Below are 21,706 nucleotides of genomic sequence, written 5' to 3' on the forward strand. Positions count from 1 at the left end.
ATTGTAGAATTGATTGAAAATTTGAAAGTAAAAATTTAAATAAAGGTTAATGTCTTAGTAAGTGCACGTAACGTCATATTTTGACTGAAACTTTGCGATGCTCCTTTTATAAAAAAAAACATGATGTTCCCGGTCAGTAGAAAAAATATAAACCATACTTTTAAAAATTTTCTTCTTTGTCATAAATCAATCGATTATATAGTTTTGTTTAGACATCCACCAAGCACAATATTTTAAAGCTATTTGAAGCAAATTGCAATTTTGAATTTTGTCTAAAAATTAAGCACTTTTCACAGCAAACAAAGTTTAAACATTCAAGATTTTATACAAATAATACATCACTTACGAAATCCTTGTGAATTGAGTAAAATATAAAATCGTATTTATATAAATTGTTACTATGTGGCATAATATTATTTCTATATTTAATCCATTCTATATTTCTATTCTATATTCTTTCTATATTTAATCTATTTCTCACCTGGAAATTCTCTGTCTTCTTAGGTTCTTCCTGTTCTTGTTCCTCATCGTCTGTTTGTTTGGAATCAGGCTCATCTTCTGATTGTCTCTTCTTCTTGAGGTGTCTCGAGGTGCTGTTCTTCTTGACGCTCTTCTTTTTCTTCTCCTCCTTAGAATCGTCCTCGTCGTCATCCTTAAGAATGTTTGCCAGTTCCTCTTTATCTTTTTCCGATGTCTTAACATCACCACTGTGTTCAGATGCGGCACGTTTGCGAAACATTTTCTTTTCTTGAGTAAAGGGGTATATTGCTTTCCATGTGGGTTTCATTAAATAGGGGGCTATTTGTTCTGAAAGAAAATATAAATCAGCTATTTTGATGATGTTACTGCAGTTATTTATGGGGGCGACATTTAAGAATATTTTGGATAATATTATGTTTTACTGTAGAACGAGTTTCTATTCCCTGTTCCGGCCTATATCTCACCCAGCTACAGATGGATTGGCATCAGTTTGTCAGGGAAGTATAGGGAGCCGGTGTGCATTGCTGCCCACATTGCCAACTTCATGCCATCGGTCATGAAATTGTGGAAATTTAACTTCCTTGACATCCCTGGCTTACACTTGGCTATAGCGGGAATGCTTTTTTTGAAGTTATACTTCTTATGCGACTTCCAACAAGGTTGCGTTAAACGTTTAACGCTACATTTTCATTGGCTGGGAAATCACGTGGTAGGATCCAGTTTTCCCTCATTCATTTACATATTGTTTTGGTTCTCACTAGCATAAAAATAATAAAAGTCATAAAAGTATTGTTTTTCCATAAATATTTTTTTAGTTTGTTTTGATACACATATAATTTAATAGGGTAGTATTTTTTATTTTCAAATTTAGTGGATAACAATTGTAAAAAATGAGTGAAAGCAATCCCACGGACAATGCGACAGATTTAAGGTTATGTCAAGGTACGTCTATTGTGAATATCAATTGTTTGTTACTCTTCTGAAATTACATTATGACGCATTCACATACATTATTAATACAAATACATTTTCCAGGGCGCGACGATGAGGCAACCACAAGCACTGGTTGAAGAGGTCCGCGAGGGAAAAATGCACAATATTACCGTGATTACAGAGCACGGAAGCGAGCGGAGCAGGAAAAAGAGTCGTTGAATAGAACTAGTGATCCTTCTACGACTGCTGATTCTTCTACAATTAACGTCGCAGGTTGCGAAGTTTAACTTCTTCCCCGCGGAGGGACTCCACGCACTATTTTTTTCCTTATTATTATTATATTTTACTTATTTTCTAGTTCTTAACACTCCATGTTCGAAAACATGTTGATGAGATATGTATTCTGACGTCACTAGCCTGAAATAAGTCTCTCGAATTTATACTATTCTGGAACTCGTGAACGTCCTACTATGTAGAATAAAAAAAAATAACCACGTGACGTAAAAAGCCTATCACCACGCGCTCGAATTCCTGACCTGACTGAAAATCATCTTCACCCCGCACGTGACTCTCGTGACGTCACGTGTCTGATGTCAAGACTCATGTATAAAATGAAATAAAAAATGGGGAGTAAGAGGCACAACATAGTGAAACTTCAAAAAAAAAATCCCTTTTAAGATTATTTTTTTCAAAAAACGTGATAAGTAATTCAGAATTCTTTTCCTTGAGTTAAAATTCATGTAAATAAAAGAAATATAGCGTTTTTTATAATGACGTAAAATTTTAACCAGTGTTTTCTTAAAACATAACTTAGGCTTTAAACTCAATTCATTTAATTTGAAACCGTATATAATCTTATTTATCTCGTAAAAAATACACATACAGAAATCTTATGTGTAACATTTGACTGTATTAATAATGATACAAACGCAAACAATGTAAATACAATGACACATATTATTTCAAAACGTTTAGAAAAATGAAATAAAAATTTTATTAATTATTGAATTAGTCTTTTTAAGATTGATTCTAAGAAGCGTTTCATATCGACCAGGCACTGATTTTAATTTCACATGATTTATTTCATAAACTACAAGCTGAATACTCGTTTTTTGATGGAAGTAACAGAAATCGTTGCGTCTTTCATTTTTGAGCAAGATTGAAAGCAATGCTGATTCATTTCATGCTTACGAATTTAATCCATACAAAGAATGGATACTCAACTAGCAATCCGTTTAAAAAATATTATTCTGCACATTTCAAACAACATTGTAATCGAAAAACTCGGTGAAGAAATTTTATACCCTATTTACTCAAAACTTTACCATCATCTTTATCATTGATTTATTTTACGCTGCATATTAATTTCCGAGAAAGTTTTTAATGAACACTATTTTTCTCGAAAAGGTTGCATGACGAAAATAAGACTAAAACTCCAGGATCAACCATTTAATTAGTCAAAATCAAATTAAAAATTAAGGCACCTGATTTTTTTTTTTATATTTTCATCGCATTTTTAAATTTACTTTCTACATATATTAAAGTAAAAAATTTATATTAAGCCATTATTAAAAGCTCGAATCTCAGGAATTATTGCGAAATTTACAAAAACTCTTTTTAAGTTTAAAATACTTTTTCATAATTCAAATTTATTAAATATAGTGGGCTATACTATTCTAATAATTATATAGCTTATCAGAGAACAGAAAATTCCATCATTTATAATATTAAAAGCAATTGAATTTTTGAAATTTCAAATCTCTTGAAATAAATATTGCATTAACTGCTTACGTATTTACATTTGTAGTGAAAATCGACTAACACTATTTATTATTATTATTATTATCATTATTATTATTGCTGCTCCCATAAATTTGAATTAAAATGCTTTTCTGGTTCTGTTGTTCCCGATCGCAGTCTTTTGCCGAATACTGATGTAAAGTGTTTTTGTATTGGACTACTTAATTAAGAAGTCAGGGTATTTTTAATTTCAATCAGACTTCATCGATTTAGTACTATTTTTTTTCAATGTTCTTTAACTTATCTAAAATTTAACTTGAGATTCTAAATTTTTTTATATCAGTTTAACATAAGCACAGACATTTTTAAAATGCAAACTCTCTGTGAAACAATGCAAGGAATTTTTATAATTTAGTTTTTTTTAAGCTATTTTGTAGATTAAAAGATGCTATTATGTCTTGCACGCGCGATAAAAGTAATAAAAATCATGTTAATGACTTAAAACAACTTTTAATGCGCAGCCAAATATGCTTTTTTAAAAACCATTCTAGCTCAAAGAAATTGAAAAATAAAATATATTTTTTAAATTATTTTATTTATTTTAAGTTTATTAAAAAAATTATTTTGACAAAAAAATATTTACCAACATTCTAGTTCTACTATGAATTTACGCAACACGATATACTCAAACCGATAATCAAATTTTAATTTTATAGGTTTATTAGAAGTCGAGTAATCTTACTCGCCAAGTGAAATAAGTTGGAATTGAAAAAACAAATTTAAAACAAAAACTTAAAATAAGCAACTTTATACAAAATACTTTAGTTAACAGACGATTCCAATTTACAAAATGCCTGTGTTGTTTTCAGTGAGTGATTTTCAATATTTTTCTGCATCTTGAAAAGTTTGTGGATTATCTTATACTTGATGTCAAAATGCTCAAAGTAAAACAAAGTAAAAAAAATATAGTTTTTATCAAAAATATAATCGAAGTTTTTATTGGAAAAACCCTTTAGTTTGTTACCTTCGTTAATTATTTATGAATCTTATTGATTTACCTGGCTCTGGCAATAACTTCTTCTTTTCAATGGAGGTATCATATGTATCTACCAAGTCATCGTCTTCTACTCCATCTTCATTAAAACCATCTTTGGAGAGTGGAATATGTCTGGGAAGTCTATCCAACATCAAACCATTACAAACATTACTAATTGCAATAATTAATAAGCAGAGTGTTGTCACCTGTAAAGGAAAAAAGAATACACTATTTATTAAGAAGGCAATGTTTAATAAACATTGTAACCTATACTAAGTGAATTCTCGATCACTCTTTTTTGGGTAAAACGGTTACACACTTTTCGATTCAGGTGTATTATAAAATGTTATTACTAGGACTAGGATGTCGATGTTCTAAAAATTCTTATAAAATGTTATTTAAAGAAATACAGCTTGCAAAAAACTATCAAAAAAGACAATAAAATAAACAATAATATCCAATTAAAGTTTCGAAAATATATTTTGTGTTAGTGTTTTTAAAAACAAAAATTTATAAATCCTAATGATAAATTAATAAATTAGGTGAAAAATAAAGTATTGAAATAAATATTCAAATTATGTATAAAATGAAATATAAATAAATACCTGCAGTAAAAATTAGTATTCATTACAATTATAAACATTTTTGTCCTTACCAGAATTAAGAAATAAAAAAATTCAATAATCTTAATAATAATTTGCATAAAATTATCTCCATAAACCTCTTATTTTATAGATTAGGAATCGGAATCTCTTGGGGGGAAAGGGTAAGCTTCTTCAGAGTAATTACGTTACTGTACCTGATTTTTTGCTTTAAAATATCAAATTACTACGGTACAAATTACTTTATTTAAAACTAGACACTTAAACCATAAAGATAGCATCCTAGTAAGTGAAAATCAACTCATTAGATCAAAAGTTATTCGGGTATTCCATTTTTTATTCTATTTTCCCCACTGAAATTAAAAGGTTAGAAAATAGAAACAAAAAATATAATCATACCCAACGATTACTACTATTTTTCTTGAACGTATATTATTGAGTGGCTCCTCGGATAAACTTTCGTGTTAATGATAGTGCTAATTAATAATGAAAACTCAAAATGCAACGATCAATACCATTTTTTTTGAACGTATATTATTGAGTGGCTCCTCGGATTATCTTCCGTGTTAATAATAATGCTAATGAATAATTAAAACACAAAATGCATCGATCACTACTATTTTTCTTGAGCGTATATTATTGAGTGACTCCTCGGATATCTTCCTTGTTAATAATAATGCTAATTAATAATTAAAACACAAAATGCAACTTTCACTACTATTTTTTTGAACGTATATTATTGAGTGGCTCTTCGGATATCTTCCTTGTTAATAATAATGCTAATTAATAATTAAAACACAAAATGCATCTATCACTACTATTTTTCTTGAACGTATATTATTGAGTGGCTCCTCGGATATCTTCCTTGTTAATAATAATGCTAATTAATAATTAAAACACAAAATGCAACGATTACTACTATTTTTCTTGAACGTATATTATTGAGTGGCTCCTCGGATATCTTCCTTGTTAATAATAATGCTAATTAATAATTAAAACACAAAATGCAACTGTCACTACTATTTTTCTTGAACGTATATTATTGAGTGGCTCCTCGGATAAACTTTCGTGTTAATGATAATGCTAATTAATAATGAAAACTCAAAATGCAACGATCACTACTATTTTTCTTGAACGTATATAATTGAGTGGCTCCTCGGATAAACTTCCGTGTTAATAATAATGCTAATTAATGAAAACTCAAAATGCAACGATTACTACTATCTTTCTTGAACGGATATTATTGAGTGGCTCCTCGGATAAACTTCCTTGTTAATGATAATGCTAATTAATTATTAAAACTCAAAATGCAACGATCACTACTATTTTTCTTGAACGGATATTATTGAGTGGCTCATCGGATAAACTTCCTTGTTAATAATAATGCTAATTAATAATGAAAACTCAAAATGTTTTCGGGTTATATTTAAATCACAACGGGATTGATTTCTCGTTGAAATTACAATCCGTAAAAGAGCAAGAGATCCCAGAATACGTTCCTAAACATTTCATTCGTGAAAACTACTGGAAGTTATGGACGATAATTTTTGATTAATTGAAATCTTTTCAGAAAATAATATGCCTTGAATAATTTAATGTCGAAAGTTTTCTTAAAAGTATTTTGAACTGCTTATAAACTTCTGCTTTCGAGAAATAAAGTATTGCAACAAGTTTCAGTTAGTTATCTTCTGCGGTTGATTTATCAAGTTACACATTTAGATTTTGACGCATATTAATTCATAATGCATGTTATAAACCTCCTAGTAGCATCTAGAGAATTTAAGAAGCACGTCGAAATAGAGTTCGTTAGGCTTTTAAAAACGTTATTTCGATACAAATTTCCAAATCAAAACTACTAAATATTATAGTTCAAAACTTCTATCGTGTTTAATTCAGGAATAGGAAATCTATCTTAAAAAAATTAGAAAAGAACCTGGCGGAAATAAGTTTCTTCCAACCAATGTGAATAGGACAGAAGAATTACTTTTTCAAAAAGATATCAAATATTAAAAATAATTTATTTTTAACTGTTTATAACTATCATCCAGTTTAAGAAGAATATTAATTCTCTAACTATTTAACATACTATAAAATAATTTAATGAATTTCTTAAAAAGTTAAACTAACTGCAGTTTTTTAATATTTTATTTAAATAGTATAGTAAAACCCAATTTAATACTTATATAAGGAGTTGTTAAGATGACATAATCAAGTTGTATTAATACCCCTAAATTTACATATCACATGCTAAACGTAAACAGTACTAAAAATCAGTTATCGAATTAAAATTACAAGTAGCATACTAATTTTACTAATCAAATACTGAATGTATGAACAAAGCAACTCTTAAGTAGCATAGTATGCAGATTTTCATAAAGATTTAAAAAAAAAGTTTCATCCGATAGCGGTAATGGGTTTTTCTTTTCAAATTTAATGAAGAAGAAGATACGAAATTCAAGAGTTTCATGCATTTACAGCAAGAGCTGAATTTTTTCCCATCAGTTAATCAAAGAATTTAATAGTTTTTATGAGAAGAAACATTAATACTACTTTTCATTTTCTGAAACTAACTACACAAATAAGACATTCTCTTAAAAAAATAAAAAACAAGATTTTTTTTACCTTTTTATATTCACAAATATTTAACTATTTAACGCAAATTTCAATCATTTTCCTTTTCGTCTTCAAAGTGACAAAAGAATATTTTCCTTTCAATATAAAAGCGAAGATAATTTCGTGTTTTACACTTCAAAGAAAATTACTTTTTGCAAATTCTTTCGAATCGCAATCAGTCTAAACCTTATGATTTCTTTTTCAAAGATTTCTTGCTGAACGGTCAAACAAAAGTTGTTTTCTTTCCGTTTTTTTTTTGTTAGTTCGAAGGCGATTTGTTTGGAACCAATCAAAAAGTAAAATGTGAAAAGAAAGTCCCATTCCACAGGCTACTTATGTAGTCCCAGACAGGCTTAAGAATCGATGTTTCCCAGGAAATTACCACATCTCGAAGACAAATGAGCCAATAAAAATAAAACCGGTCACGAAAGGCAATGAAAATTACTTTCAGAACTGTCGTTAGTAACGAAAGGATATGTTCAATTGCTGACTTTCTGAATTAAATGTGAGCTGAATCATAAAAGAAAGCATTCCCGCTGCGGCCCATTGTGGATCAGGGAAAGGTTAAGACTCACAATTTCATGTCCAATGGCAGAGTGGTAACAATTTGGTTCGTATTGCGAATAAGCCGCCTTTACTTCAACCAGCTGATACCCATCGATAAAAAGATGGGTGAGAATTAAGCCTCAATTGGGAATAGAACCCTATTACTAGCTGCACTAACGTCAAAAGAGTATCTGATTCATTTTCTTTGCAGATCAAATAGCCCCCCATTTAATAAATAAATGCATTGTGAATCAGCCGCCTTTCGTTCCGCGACAAGCTGATACCCATTGATTTGAAGCTGGCTCGGGTTCAAGTGCCACCTGGCTGATCTCCCTGGAGATCAAATCCTAGTCTTTCATTAAGTGCTTTAATGTACCATCATGCATCAAACGAAATATGTCACGCGACATAGGGTAAAAAGAAGTATGGAAACGGTCTAGTATCTCTAGAAACATATAGCGAACCGAAAAACTTGTAGTGACCCTACCACTACAAAAATATTATTCCAACTCACTAGTATATAAGACATGTTAACTCGATTATATGGTGAGGTACCTTTTCATAGATGAAGGTTGACATGGTAGATGTGACCATCCCCACATTGGTGACCTTCGAAAGTGGTGTGAACATGCCTGCCTTGACAGAAACTCCCACTTCGATATGAACACTCCTATCTTGACAGTAACGCCCACTTCGATCTGAACACGCCTACTTCGATGGATGGTCCACATTAAACAGTTGACTTGTTACACGTGACTGCGACATTATCCACCTCCTCGTACTGTTGCTACTCAGTCTCGATCACATACAACGTCGGCCTGCATACACTAGACTACAAATGGTAACAGGAGCGATCACGGCCCTTAATTTAATCACGATCAGCAAAAGTACGGTGATTTTAATACAGCTCTCCCGGCTTCACACAAAATAGCAATGAATCAACTAGTGGTATCCGTTTGTCGAATTCTATCACAGATATAATTCTGGTAGGGGAGTACTGTAGTGAGCCTACAACTTTAAAAATATTATTCCATCTCACTAGTATATAAGACATATGTTGACTCGATTCTATGGTGGTTTACCTTTTCATAGATGAAGGTTGACATTGTCGATAGCTATCATCCCCACAAACTTTTTGAAATGGAAGTAGGGTAGAAGAATTTTTAAAATCTTAATTATGATCAAATCCTAATTTCCTTAAAATAAAAAAAAAACTAATTTAAATTTTAGGTTTATACATTTTGCATTAACGATGGCTAGCAAGCAACAAAAATTAAAATGGGGTACAAGCTGTATAAAATTATAGCGAGACCTATTGGATTAAAAAAATAGATAAAATTGTTTCGGATTTTTCTTTTAAATTATTAAATAAAATCAGTAAAAAAAAAATTATATAAAATATGGTTATTTTTATGATCTTAATCTGATGGATTTTTGAAATATCGCCATTTTACACGACTTGTATTCAATTTAATTTTTATTAGCTACCAATAATCATAAATCAGTAAATCGAATTGAGCTACTTTTTACTGGAACATCCATATTAACACTAAAAAATAGGGTTTCATATCTAAAATTACAAAGTTGCCCTTCACCCACACACAGGAGTTGGAGGTGGATGATCAAATTCGGTATCATTAAGTAGCTTTTAAAAGATAACGAATGCATCTGTTTTAAGCTATTTGGTTTGATGTATTTTTCTTGAAATATTTAACCGTTTTTATATTAGTTTTACTCAATATGGTGCTTTCTAGACACCATCCTTAACATATATTTTTAGAAACCTTATTTGGCCAATTATAACTGAAGTCATCACGATTGAACTACGAGCATTTATGATGGCAATTCTGTAAGAATATGTTGAACCATAACATCGTTAAAATTTGCTGCAACCTTTATGTGAGGCTATGTTGAAACACATAATAAAAACATAGTTTAATTTAACACCTAATTAATTCTAAAGCAAATTTGAACCGTATTATGGTTCATGATACTGATTTAACTGCTCAACTTATACGTATAGCGCCTAAAATTCAAAAAGACAGATTCAAAGTAAAATTTTATGTGTCAAAATCATTTAAAAAAAATTTCTGTGTATTTTTATTCAAAATTATAACATGTGATTAAAGCACCATATGTCTGTTGTATTATTACGCACTGTAAGAACAAGCACTGTAAGAAAAGGTGTTAAAAATAAGACTAAGAATGAAAAAATTTGAATACACACTGCAATTTTATTTTTAAATATATTTTGCACAGTGTAGTTTTATTTTTGCTTTTCTGTATTGACGTTGTATTTTTGAGTTAACAAATGGATGACTGGAATTTCATTATATTAAAATTAATGAATACGGAAACTTGAAAAAAGAATTGTATCCAAAAGGTAAAAAAAAATATATCCAACAGGAAATTATATGCACCTGTGCAAGTTCACTGAAATACTTAGCTCACAAAATAAATAAATAAATAAATAAAGCCAATGAGATTTCTTTAATAAAAATTAATTTCTATAAGGGTTTTGAAAATATTATAAATGACATTTAAAATACAGGGTTATATGCAGGGGAAACAGGGGAAATTTTACCAATTTTTGCAAAAATATTTTTCTAATTTATTGTGTGCTTGATAAAATTTTTTGACATTATTTGATAGCTTATAAAGTTTATTATCCGTTTACTCATATTTTTTTGCTTATTACTTTATTCATAATAAATTACCCTTTTCACTACTAAAGGGTGTTTTTTGAAAAAATGACCCTTCTTTTAAGAGTGTACAAACTGGTTCAAACATCCCTATTTAGAAGCAGTTTGACCCAGTATGAGGGAAACTTGACCAGCATGGAGTAAAAGAGTTATAAAAACTTGCACAGCTATAATTATTAATAAATATTAAAAATAATTGTTAAAGTCAATAATTGAGTCTTTGGGATGAACTTCCCTCTATAGATGTTATATAAAAAAATTTTAAAAAAAAACCATATTAAAATAGTAAGAGAAAGCAAACAAAAAATTTTAACTGCTTTTAGTATGTTAATCAATGTAAATAAAGAATTTGACTTTTTTTTCTACTGATGTATGTAAATTAGAGTAATATATCACAGAAAAGAAGAACTTGCAACAACACAGTTATTTTTCTTTAGAAAAATTATATGAATGGTGCCTTTCTTCTAAATTTACTTTCAAATGGCTAACAGACAAAAAATACATGTAAATCTGCTTGAGATTACCCCTATATCCTATAATGAGGAAAAAATTCTGATAAAATTACCGTACTGTATGGCAATGACATTTCTAGTGAAACAAAAACCATAATTTTGGCAATAAAACCAAAATTTATGGCATATATAAAACATTTATTTGGTAATTTTTCCATTCATATTACCATATGGTCATATTACCATTCCTATTACCATCAACGGATTACCGTTGATGGTAATTCCTATTACGTTTACGTTTACATTCCAATTACGTTTGAAAAGAGACACCCCATTGGAATATGTTAGGAAGGAGGGGTTTATTGAATTTGAGGTCGTTCCTTCAACCACTCTAAATTGTTTGCCTCCTACGGTGACCCTTAGGGGCATCAGTTTTAATGACAATCTGAGATCTCAAGCCAATAAACAGGTGGACCATCCAGACCTGTTGAAACAGCTGGCCTTAGAGGTTGTCCCCTTCTGGCGCCATGGTCATCTACACTGACGGTAGCAAGTTGGAAGATGGTAGAATCGGGAGTGGTGTTTTTGTCAACAGCAATGATAGTGAAGTCAGGATCAGCATCCGAAACCCTGACAATTGCTCAGTCTTTAGAACTGAGATCATGGCTATTGGAACAGCCCTAAATTATGTCCAGACAACTGATAATAATTGCATTTGGATATTGACCGATAGTAGGAGTTCTATTCAGTATTTCAAGAACTGGCTGGAAATGTTGGATATTCCTGGCCAGAAGATTATGAAGCTTCTATCTGAGATAGGCCAGAAGACACTAATAAGCCTCCAATGGATCCCATCGCATGTCGGGGTACATGGCAATGAGACAGCCGATGTGCTCGCCATGAATGGCTGTGATCTTCCTATGGACTGTTTGAACCGTATTACTCCCACTGAGATCCACTCCCTGGGAAAACATCGTTGGCTTCCAGTGTGGCGCCGTACTCCATCCCATCAGTGGTATGCTGGCAACCGCCCTGGCCTATCATTAACATACAGCGGCCCTCGGCCTATCCAATCGGCCATTGCCAGATTTTGAAGTGGCCATCTTAAGTGCTTAAGGTTTCAAAATGGGGAGAAGACTTTCCAACTAACTGAACTATAAATGAATGAACTATAAATGAATTGTTTTCATAAAAGTAGAAGCAGTATCAAGTTTGATCTAGTTTTAAAATTCTTACATAACATGTTTTGTGATTCCATACAGCCAGAAACACGGTAAAATTTTCCATATTTTTAGTAGAATCGCCCATATTTTTTTCCCAAGTAAGTGCGTGAGTTTGAAAGAGAATTTTCTTAGTTTTTGCCATTAAAATATGTTTTTTGTTTATTTAATTTCAACATATTAGTTTTACATTCTGCTTTCACTTTAATGCTGATATGCAAAGCATTTTACGAATTCAAGCTGTGTACAAAATGTTGATTAACATAAAAATTAATTTTCATACGAATTCTGTAAAAATATTTGGATTTTTTTAAACACAGTAAGTTTCAAATTAAGTTTTACGGTTTGCAACTTTCTGTTCATTATAATGACTATGATTTAGTGCAGGGCTGTCCAACTGCAAAGAGCCCACGGGCCAGAATTCCTGTCACTGATCACCTGGTGGGCCGCAGTTTGAAAAAGTTGAACAATAACATCTTACCTCTTATACAATAACAATTAATAGTTGAATTATGAATTATAAAACAATGGAACAGAAGGATTATAAGACAATTTGCTTACATTTTAATGGGAAAACTGAGGCCGATCAGCCTGAATAAGAAATTGGCGGGCCGCACATTATGTGTTGGGGGGCCGCATGCGGCCCGCGTGCCGCCAGTTGGAGAGCCCTGATTTAGTGTGTCTCAATGTTAACTTCAAATAATATGAGTTTTTCCAACATAAATATAATATTTTATGATCAAATATAATAGATATGCTTTGTGATTCATATTTAAACATAGATTATAAAATATTAAAAAAATGTCTAAAAGGCTAGAAAATATTGAAAAAGTAAACCAAATCGTTTTATGTGAGCAATAATAAGCTAATTTCACAAAAAATTTAAAGGATTTATTTCATTTATAGTTATAAAATTGGTCTTTTTTCAAGTAGAAATGATCATTAAGTAATATTATAAAGTCAATATCACTTAAAAGAAATGCCAAATTAAGTTAATGTCTGCGTTTGCTTGATTTAAAAATTTTCATTTAAAATTTTCATTTTCAAAAAAAGAACTGGAAAGAGCCGGCATCTTTTTTTAAAACCTATATAAAAAGAAATGATAAAAATGCATTAGTTAAAAGATAAAGTAAAAAAAAAAAGACTCAAGTTAAAATGTCTTGAAAACTAATGAAAATTAATGGAATTATATAGTATTCTCTGAAGCCTTAACTTACAACACTTTAATTGAAAATGTCAATTTCATAACATAATATTACAGTTTAAATCATTAATTTTAAGTTAAGTAGACAAATTTGGTTTTTATAGTTTCTTTCTACGATTTTGATGTAAATGTGTCACAATTAAATGTCTATAATATGCTTAAATATTATAAATATTAATATGTTTTATACTGTTAAAATTTTCACTTTAAAATTACAGTAAAATAACATACAAGCGTTTAACTATACAATCAAATCTGAAGGTTACGGTTAGGGGAATTTTTTACCTATATTATTTTTTAACCATTTGCAACTAGTATGGTTTCAAAGCCATAAAAAGAAAATTCAATTAGACATTGGAGTTAGGCTTTTCGTTAGGCAATGGATATTGCGTTCAGGCTGTATTTGAGTTGTGTTTCGTCAAATAAATCGTGGAATTTGGTTTAATTAGTTAATCTGGCGATGCCATAGATCGTGGGAGAGTGAAAATACTATACTTTTTTGTGTTAAGCAGCTTTGTGATGCTTTCATCTGTGCGTGAATGAGACTATTGTGTTCTAATAATCCAGAGTTACCAGTTGGGGATGCAGAATACTGGAAATTCTTCATGTGAAGGAATGAAAGAAATATTGTATCAATACTGGGATTCGAACCCCCGTTCAGCCTTTCAAAAGATAGGCAGATTAATCTTCGTTGCTATAATATGTAACCTGCTGCAAGGATCTAAGTCATATCATAAAGTGGGCCTAGTTAGCGCGAGTAAAATTCTGCTTAACCATATTAGGTGAAAATAGTTCATAAATGATTTTTTTCACGGTTAACAGTTTGAATACCATCTTTCGTGTGGTTATTTGCCTGCTTTGGTTTAATATGGTAAAATTAAAATTAAACAAATTGTTATTTAACCATTTTTTAAGAGAAATTTCTAACAATGTCGTATACATTTACATACTTTATACGAAAAATAAAATACGCTTAAAATGTTCTGTTGCTCGTAACGTTTTTATTTCAAAATAATATTTAATTTTATATTTTAAACATATGCTTTTATGACTTTGATAATTGGATACTTTAAAGCAACGTCACGCGTGGGTCAGCCATTTAGACTTGACGCACAGGCATCACGTCTTTTGCAGTTATCTAACTTAATCTTATCCAAAAATTGATTCAGCTTGATAATAAACCCAAGGCTCAAAGCTGTAATGAAAACAAACCATGCACAAACATGTTATTAGATACAAGTACCCGATTGAACCAAGTTCTTTATTTTTATTAAAAAAAGTATTTAAAAAACATTTAATAGCACATATTTATTAATGGTATGCATAAGATTTTATGTTAAGACATTTATTTGATTTTGATAACAGATTAGTTTGTTATTGCAATGCCTAAATTATTCCTATACTTATATTATTTGAACTCTTTTTAAATGATTTATTCTTTACTCATTCATAAAACATACGTAAAATTTGTTTGAAGTTCGAAACATTCACTGCAAGGAATTTTGTATATCAAAGAAGTAAAGTCACTGGTTATGAAATTTTGCAGTGTAATTTTGTATTTGATTCGAATAATTAATAATATTTTTATGGACTAAAATGATATTATTTATAAAAATGTATTAATTTTTGTAATAAATCGAAATGCTTAATAGACTATAATAATAAGAAATACATTTATTTCAAATTATTTTCGCATAACATAATAACAATTTTTTAAAAAAGAAAAAGTCAACTGAAATAATAATATTTAAGAAAACATTCCGAAAGAGAAACATTCCATAAGAAAACATTCCAAAAAGGATTTATACATTACCACAATGATTTATTCTCCATCTTAATTTTTTGAGAGAATGTAAAAACTATTGTTTTGGAGATTAAAACGTTTATGAAACATAATTAAGGTGAAGGTATTTTTTTTTCCAAATTTGTAACCATTGTAATAAAAATAATCATAAATGTTACTTTTGAAAAATTATATTTTACTTATTGAAGAAATGTAAATTAAATGTCTTTGTTCCATAATGAAAATAACAATTGCAACTAAAAATAATTACTGGCTTACGGTGAAATCTTTTTGAATTTTACGTATCTTGAAATCTTAACTGTTATACAAAATGCCCATAATTGAACAAAAGTCATTGTCAAAATACCAATGTTTTTAATCACAGCCACTATAAAGTTATTTAAAAATAAAATAATGTTTTTCATGTGAACTAAAAAAAGTATATAATTTTATTTTTGTCACATCTAAAACGAAAGCCGTAGTCACATTAATTGTTATAACTGAAAAATTACACTTTTTAGTAAAGAATAGTTTAATAAATAGTACTTATTTTAAGGTATAAAAAGGGAATTAAGATTCTATATTAGTAACGGTAACAAATAACGCTTAAAATATAATATGCCTTGTATATGAATTAAACAATTAGTATCTGCGAAAGTGTTATTTAATAACTATTCACTAAAGAGTTAAAAAACAACTATATCGTTCTTTATTTCTTTTCTTTTCCTTCTTTTTTTTTCTAAAAAGAAAATAGCTTAAGAACAAATTTAAATAGAATTGAAAGAGATGATAAATTCTGCATACTTTTAAAGGCAATTAGTGAAAATAATTAAGTCAAAATCTTATCTTCGAAGATTTAGCGGCACTAATTGATAAAAATTTATCCATGGCATAAGTATAGTACTTTTAATAATTACACCGCTATTTCTTACTTGTTTAAATGTAAAAATCTTAATGGAACCGTCACAGAAATTCATTATGTAATTTGGTAAACTTCTTTTTATTACTTCTTTTATTTTTCGCAGTTAGAGATTGGACATTTTAATTGATTCAACGAATAAGTCCATTAGTCAAGCAAATTTGAGCAAATAGCTAACACCTTACATATAATAATAAAATGAAGAGTTTGTCTGCGTGTGTCTATTTTTACTGTTGCTGAACCCTTTGTTTTATCATACTGAAATTTAATCTGCTCATGAACAGGGTGCGTAGCCGAATCTTTCAACAAAAAATAAGCACCTTTTAAGAACTTTTTCAACACTCAAACACTATTTTTAAGCACTATATACATTAACAAAATACAAAATAATTTTCAAAGGTTTCACGTGATCACAATAAAATAACTAGTTTCTGACAAAGAACTCTTTTCCTGATTATATTAGCCATTATAAAATTATCAAGATATTTTTCGGTTCGATATCAGAGGGCGGAAAATGAAGCCTGACATTGAGAATACCTTGCAAAATGCAGCAGAGTTGCATATGAGAGTGCAATAATCTCACCAAAACCAGCTCAGTCGACGCACATGCGGAATCGCAAGTGCTTCATCAAACATGTAAAATGATTGGCGCCTTCATACTGGACCGACGGTGAGCCGAAATAGATTGCGGCTGAATGAATTGTGAAAACGTTGAATCGAACAATGTGGAAAGCCCGCTTTTGCATAATACATGGCGAAAATCGACATGGTAAAGAACAGAAATCTCATTTTCGAAAAGGGAAAATTAAGCACTTTTTAAAAACACCCAATGAAAAAAGCAACCTTAAGCACTTTTTAAAAACGCTACGCACTGTGGAGAACCTCTGTCCCCGATCCAAAAAATCGTTCAAAAATTTTAATTAGATTGTTTTTAAGAGACGTTTGAAAAATGGATTTTTCTCATTCGCTTAGAACTAGTTACTGATATAAATTAAATTGCAGACGATTATATTTTATCAAATATTTTAAAGATAACATCAGTGATGGTTGCTACCTTATAGCTCCCAGTAATAATAAAAAATTGTTTATTGCACGTTCCTCACCATTTAATTATTTTTTATTCGTTATGTCAGATTAAAAAAAGTCATTATGTTATACTCAATTATCAACGTATATAAAGTAGAGTAAGCGGACAACGTCATCAAATTAGTATTCCTAAATTAATCTGAAACCCTGTGCTTATTTTGTTTATAAACTAAACTCAGCGGCGCGACAGTCCAAGAGGGCCAAGGCCCACTGTGCCCATCTCAGTTTTCTTGACCTTGGACTCTGGGGTGCAGCAGCAGCTGTTCCGGTCAGGTGGTCAGCCGAACGTGGAACCCCTAGTGTTTAGTTCCCAAGCATGCTTGGTACTCATTTATCGACCCACTGAAGGGATGAAAGGCTGAGTCAACCTTGCCCGGCCCGAGGATCGAACCAGGGACCTGTGGTACGACAGCGTGAAGAGCTATCGCTCATATTTTGTTTATAGTTAAGCTTTTAAAACATGTTTATATATTAAACTAAGTAATATAAAATAAACGGTAATTGAAATTAAAATAAGTAATGCACTGATAATCCAAATTATCGGAGAAATATTACTAATTCGTTTAGGAAAAACTCAAAAAGAAATTCCATACTATTATTTACACTAATGAGACTTGGTTAATTGTGGTAATATTTTATATTTGAAACATTAAACAAAAATAATATAGAAGTTTTACAAAGTTGTTTCATTTAGAGAAAAAATAAGAACTCGCCATTCTATTTATGATGCCAATGATGATTAATAAATCTTAGTAATATGTACTAATTGAAACAAAAATAAATTACACACTAAAAAGCAAAATCCACAGAGATATAGTGCTAATTTGTTTAGAAGAAAAATTTAAAATCTCCAATTTATTATTAAAGCCAATGATGCTTAATTAATTTTGATAATAGGTATTAATTGAAATAAAAAATAAGCTATGTACTAAAAAGCAAATTTAATTGTTAAATGGCGTTCAGGCGAAATGTAAAAACTATGCTGTGGAAGGAGGTTTTTATGGCCACTTGAATAAATAAGTACTAGAGAAAATTGCTTGATTGTGGTAAATTTTAATTCTCTTGAGTTGGCTTCAAGCAACACCACCATGCCAAATGATACTGAATGGTGGCTCAGTAGAATGCCGTGGTGGCACAGTGAACGGAGAGCTCACCTCCCGACGAGGTGACCCGGGTTCGATCCCAGCATTGGCTGGGATTCAAATTCCTCTCCCGGCTCGCATCGATCACAGTGCTGACGTAAAATATCCTCAGTAATAGACGGAATATGGCTAGCCGTCAGGCTAATCATTAGAGGTTCTCATGCTCTTCCTCTCCACTTAACGCAAATGCGGGTTTGTTCCATCAAAAAGTCCTCCCAATACTTGATCCAAGAGTTCCTTTGTCTTCTGGATTAGATCCAAAATTAAAAGGAACATTGGTAGTCTTAAACTCAAAATTGGGTCGGCTGTTCACCGACTGTCATAAAATAAAATGATACTGAATACATTTAATATTTATTTTGATGTCAAGAATTATTTCAAATCTATTTTGCTAATTTTAACAATATAAAAACAGCTGGAAAGATAAAATAATAAATAAATATTGGAATTAATTTAGCTTAATTAATGGTCTATGTATATGTCTTTAAGTTTTGAGCATGAATTCGCAGTGTACTGATTTATTGATTATTTTTTTCCTTTTCTTTACTCTGTACGAAAAACGGGTATTCAGTAATAATAATAATAGATCTAAAGCTGTAACTATTTTTAAGCAACCAACTGTAGTAAATATGTTACCTACTATTTAAGACGACGTTGTTGAACTGAGTATTTAAACGATATGTTATATTCAAAATTCTGAATTGTGTAATCGAAAATCGTAATGCAACATCTTTAAAACGTAATTTCATTTGAACCGTATAAAACTTTTCTCTCTGATGCATTCTCGAGTTCAATTATTCATATTAGATGGTTATGTAATACAATTACATGTGAAATGATACTGAAATGACGCATACGAAATAATAGTCTCGTCTTTGCAAATATTAATTTCTGGCTTAAGACTACAATGTACAATGTCATACAAAAGTAAGTTTCCGTTTATCAGAAATAAACTAATTTATGTATAAATAAAAAGCAGACAAAAAATTACAATTATTCACATAACTTATTTTTATTAAAACAAAAATAATGCACACCTCAACTTCAGTAAATTCTTTTCTTAACTGCCGCGCATGCAATTAATCAAAGAATTGAAATGCATTTTATATTTACTAATGTAGAAATTATTGATATTTTTAACGTTTTCTTTACCGGATAATGCCAAATGTTTACAAACTCAAAATTATTTTTCAAACTAATTTCTCAATCCTGGTATAACTAAAGTACATTTACAGTAAAGTTTTATCAATTAATTATTTCTTATAAAAAAAAGGAGCATAGCGTTTTAAACTGTTCACGAGACAATATTTTCTGGAGAGAAAAAAAAAGCATGCACAATGTTTGATGACAACAAATGCTTTAAGTTTTATTTACATGCAATTTATCAACTCAGTTAAAAGTATTTTATATTTCTATATTTAAGACTGATGTTGAAAATAAACAATTCACTTGCCGTTATTTCGTATAATTATAAAAAATTTGCGTGCAAAATAAAATTATTTTTAAAACTAACTTTCTGCATTAATCTATCACGGATCACTACATCAACTAGATATGGTTGTACAATTTTTTTAACTGTATACTATTGTATCACCCATAATCTTTCTTTGAGCCATTATCATTTTAATTTAAGCCATCATCATTGAATGCACACATTTTGCATAGCAGACATTTTTAATCTCCGGTGCTAAGATTAGATTTTAATTCTCAACAAAATACATAATGCAAAATTACACAGAAACAACGGGTCATAACAAGGACGTGCATTTCGTAAGGTCTTAAAGTTTTAAACAAAATTCAAATCCATTCATTTCAATTTAGAATGATTAGTTTCTTCAATATTATACTTACCACTCTGCAGTGTGACATGTTTTATCGTGAAATGTTTTAACTAAACGAAAAGCAGAGAGTATTATGGGGAGATCTTCTTAGGGGATAGACGTTTTAAGTTAGTATATTTACCAATGAGACTTAGTCACTACCTTCGCTATCGATTTTTGAAAGATTGGTGGCTGTGTGGGTGGCACATGCGCAGTAGTGTCAAACTGAATAGCTCAACGACGCAGGAAAAAGCGACTTTTTCGTAAGGACGCGCAAAAGGCTGAAATGCAGAAAATCTCCTTTCTAAAATCTTAAAATTAATCACATCACCTAAACATACTTTTATTAAACTTGAAATATGACCCTAATCTTTGAAAGAAAAGGAAAAAATATTTTTTTCATTTAGTTTGCATGAGGTATTTGAATTTGGATTAAATCTACTTATAGACTTTTAAGATAATCCGTGGTATTTTAAGAGGAGTTTAAACTTTATCTCGTCAGTTAAAAACTCAAGTTCGTCTGATTTATTTTTGTCAGAAGTGAAAGTCTGAGCAAAGTGGCCTATCTAGGGTTTGGAGAATTTTTACAATAACTTTCCAATCAGTTATTGAAAATGTCCTACAATTACAAGTGTCTACTTTCACCGTTTCTCAATGTTTGAATTGTACAACTAAGATTTTAAAAATAATAAAAACCATATAAACTGAAATTTAGTGACTAAGTAATAGAATAAAAAAATAAAGGCACTTTTCTTCGTTTTTTAAAAAAAATATGAAGTCGTCCTACACTTACCAATTTACATGCACAGAATGTTATGTAAATTGGTGCTAAAATATATAAGAACAAAAAAATGAAACAAAAATATCGTTAAATATGAGTTAATAACTTAATGAATAGGAAATTGACATTCCTATAATTCTCCTTTGTTAACATGGGACGTTGGTTATATATGAATGCAGAACAACTTCCTTGAAATGCAAACCAATCATAAAAACATTCCATTACGTTTTAATTCCCGCTGTAGTTTCTACACATATTTTTTAAAAGGCACATGTTAGATTTTTTTTCTCTTTTTTTAAGAAAAATACGAAGTCGTCTTAAACTTATCAATTTGCCAGTACAGAATGTTATGTAAATGGGCGTTAAAATATTAAATATATTAGAATAAACAAAATGAAACAAAAATATTCTTAAGTATGAGTTAAAAACTTAATGAATGGCATTCATATAGTTCCCTTTTTGTTAACATGGGACGTTGGCAAAATATGAATACAGAACACGTTCCTTCAAATGCAAACCAATCGTAAAAGCTTCCCATTACTTTTCAATTCCTGCTGTAGTTACTAAACACATTTTTTTTTATGCCACGCACGTACCAAATTACGAAATCAAATCAAGTCGATAAAAAGTATGCCTTCAAATACCAC

The 21,706-nt window shown here is 30.1% G+C and overlaps 1 protein-coding gene across 1 annotated transcript in view; it reads right to left on the reverse strand.

Annotated features, from left to right (window-relative positions):
- Positions 1-20,514, reverse strand: part of LOC107437913 (uncharacterized protein DDB_G0279979) — a 31,752-nt gene extending 11,238 nt beyond the window's left edge. Inside the window, exons 1-3 of the mRNA XM_016050053.3 lie at positions 20,310-20,514; positions 4,212-4,395; positions 482-807 (exon numbers count right to left, since the gene is read on the reverse strand). Coding sequence (XP_015905539.1) covers positions 482-807; positions 4,212-4,395; positions 20,310-20,327 — 528 coding nt within the window. The 5' untranslated portion in view covers positions 20,328-20,514. The remainder of the gene's footprint in view (positions 1-481; positions 808-4,211; positions 4,396-20,309) is intronic.
- Positions 20,515-21,706: the final 1,192 nt, after the last annotated feature.

The sequence above is a fragment of the Parasteatoda tepidariorum genome, chromosome 2 (genome assembly GCF_043381705.1).
Source record: "Parasteatoda tepidariorum isolate YZ-2023 chromosome 2, CAS_Ptep_4.0, whole genome shotgun sequence".
NCBI classification, from domain to species: domain Eukaryota; kingdom Metazoa; phylum Arthropoda; class Arachnida; order Araneae; family Theridiidae; genus Parasteatoda; species Parasteatoda tepidariorum.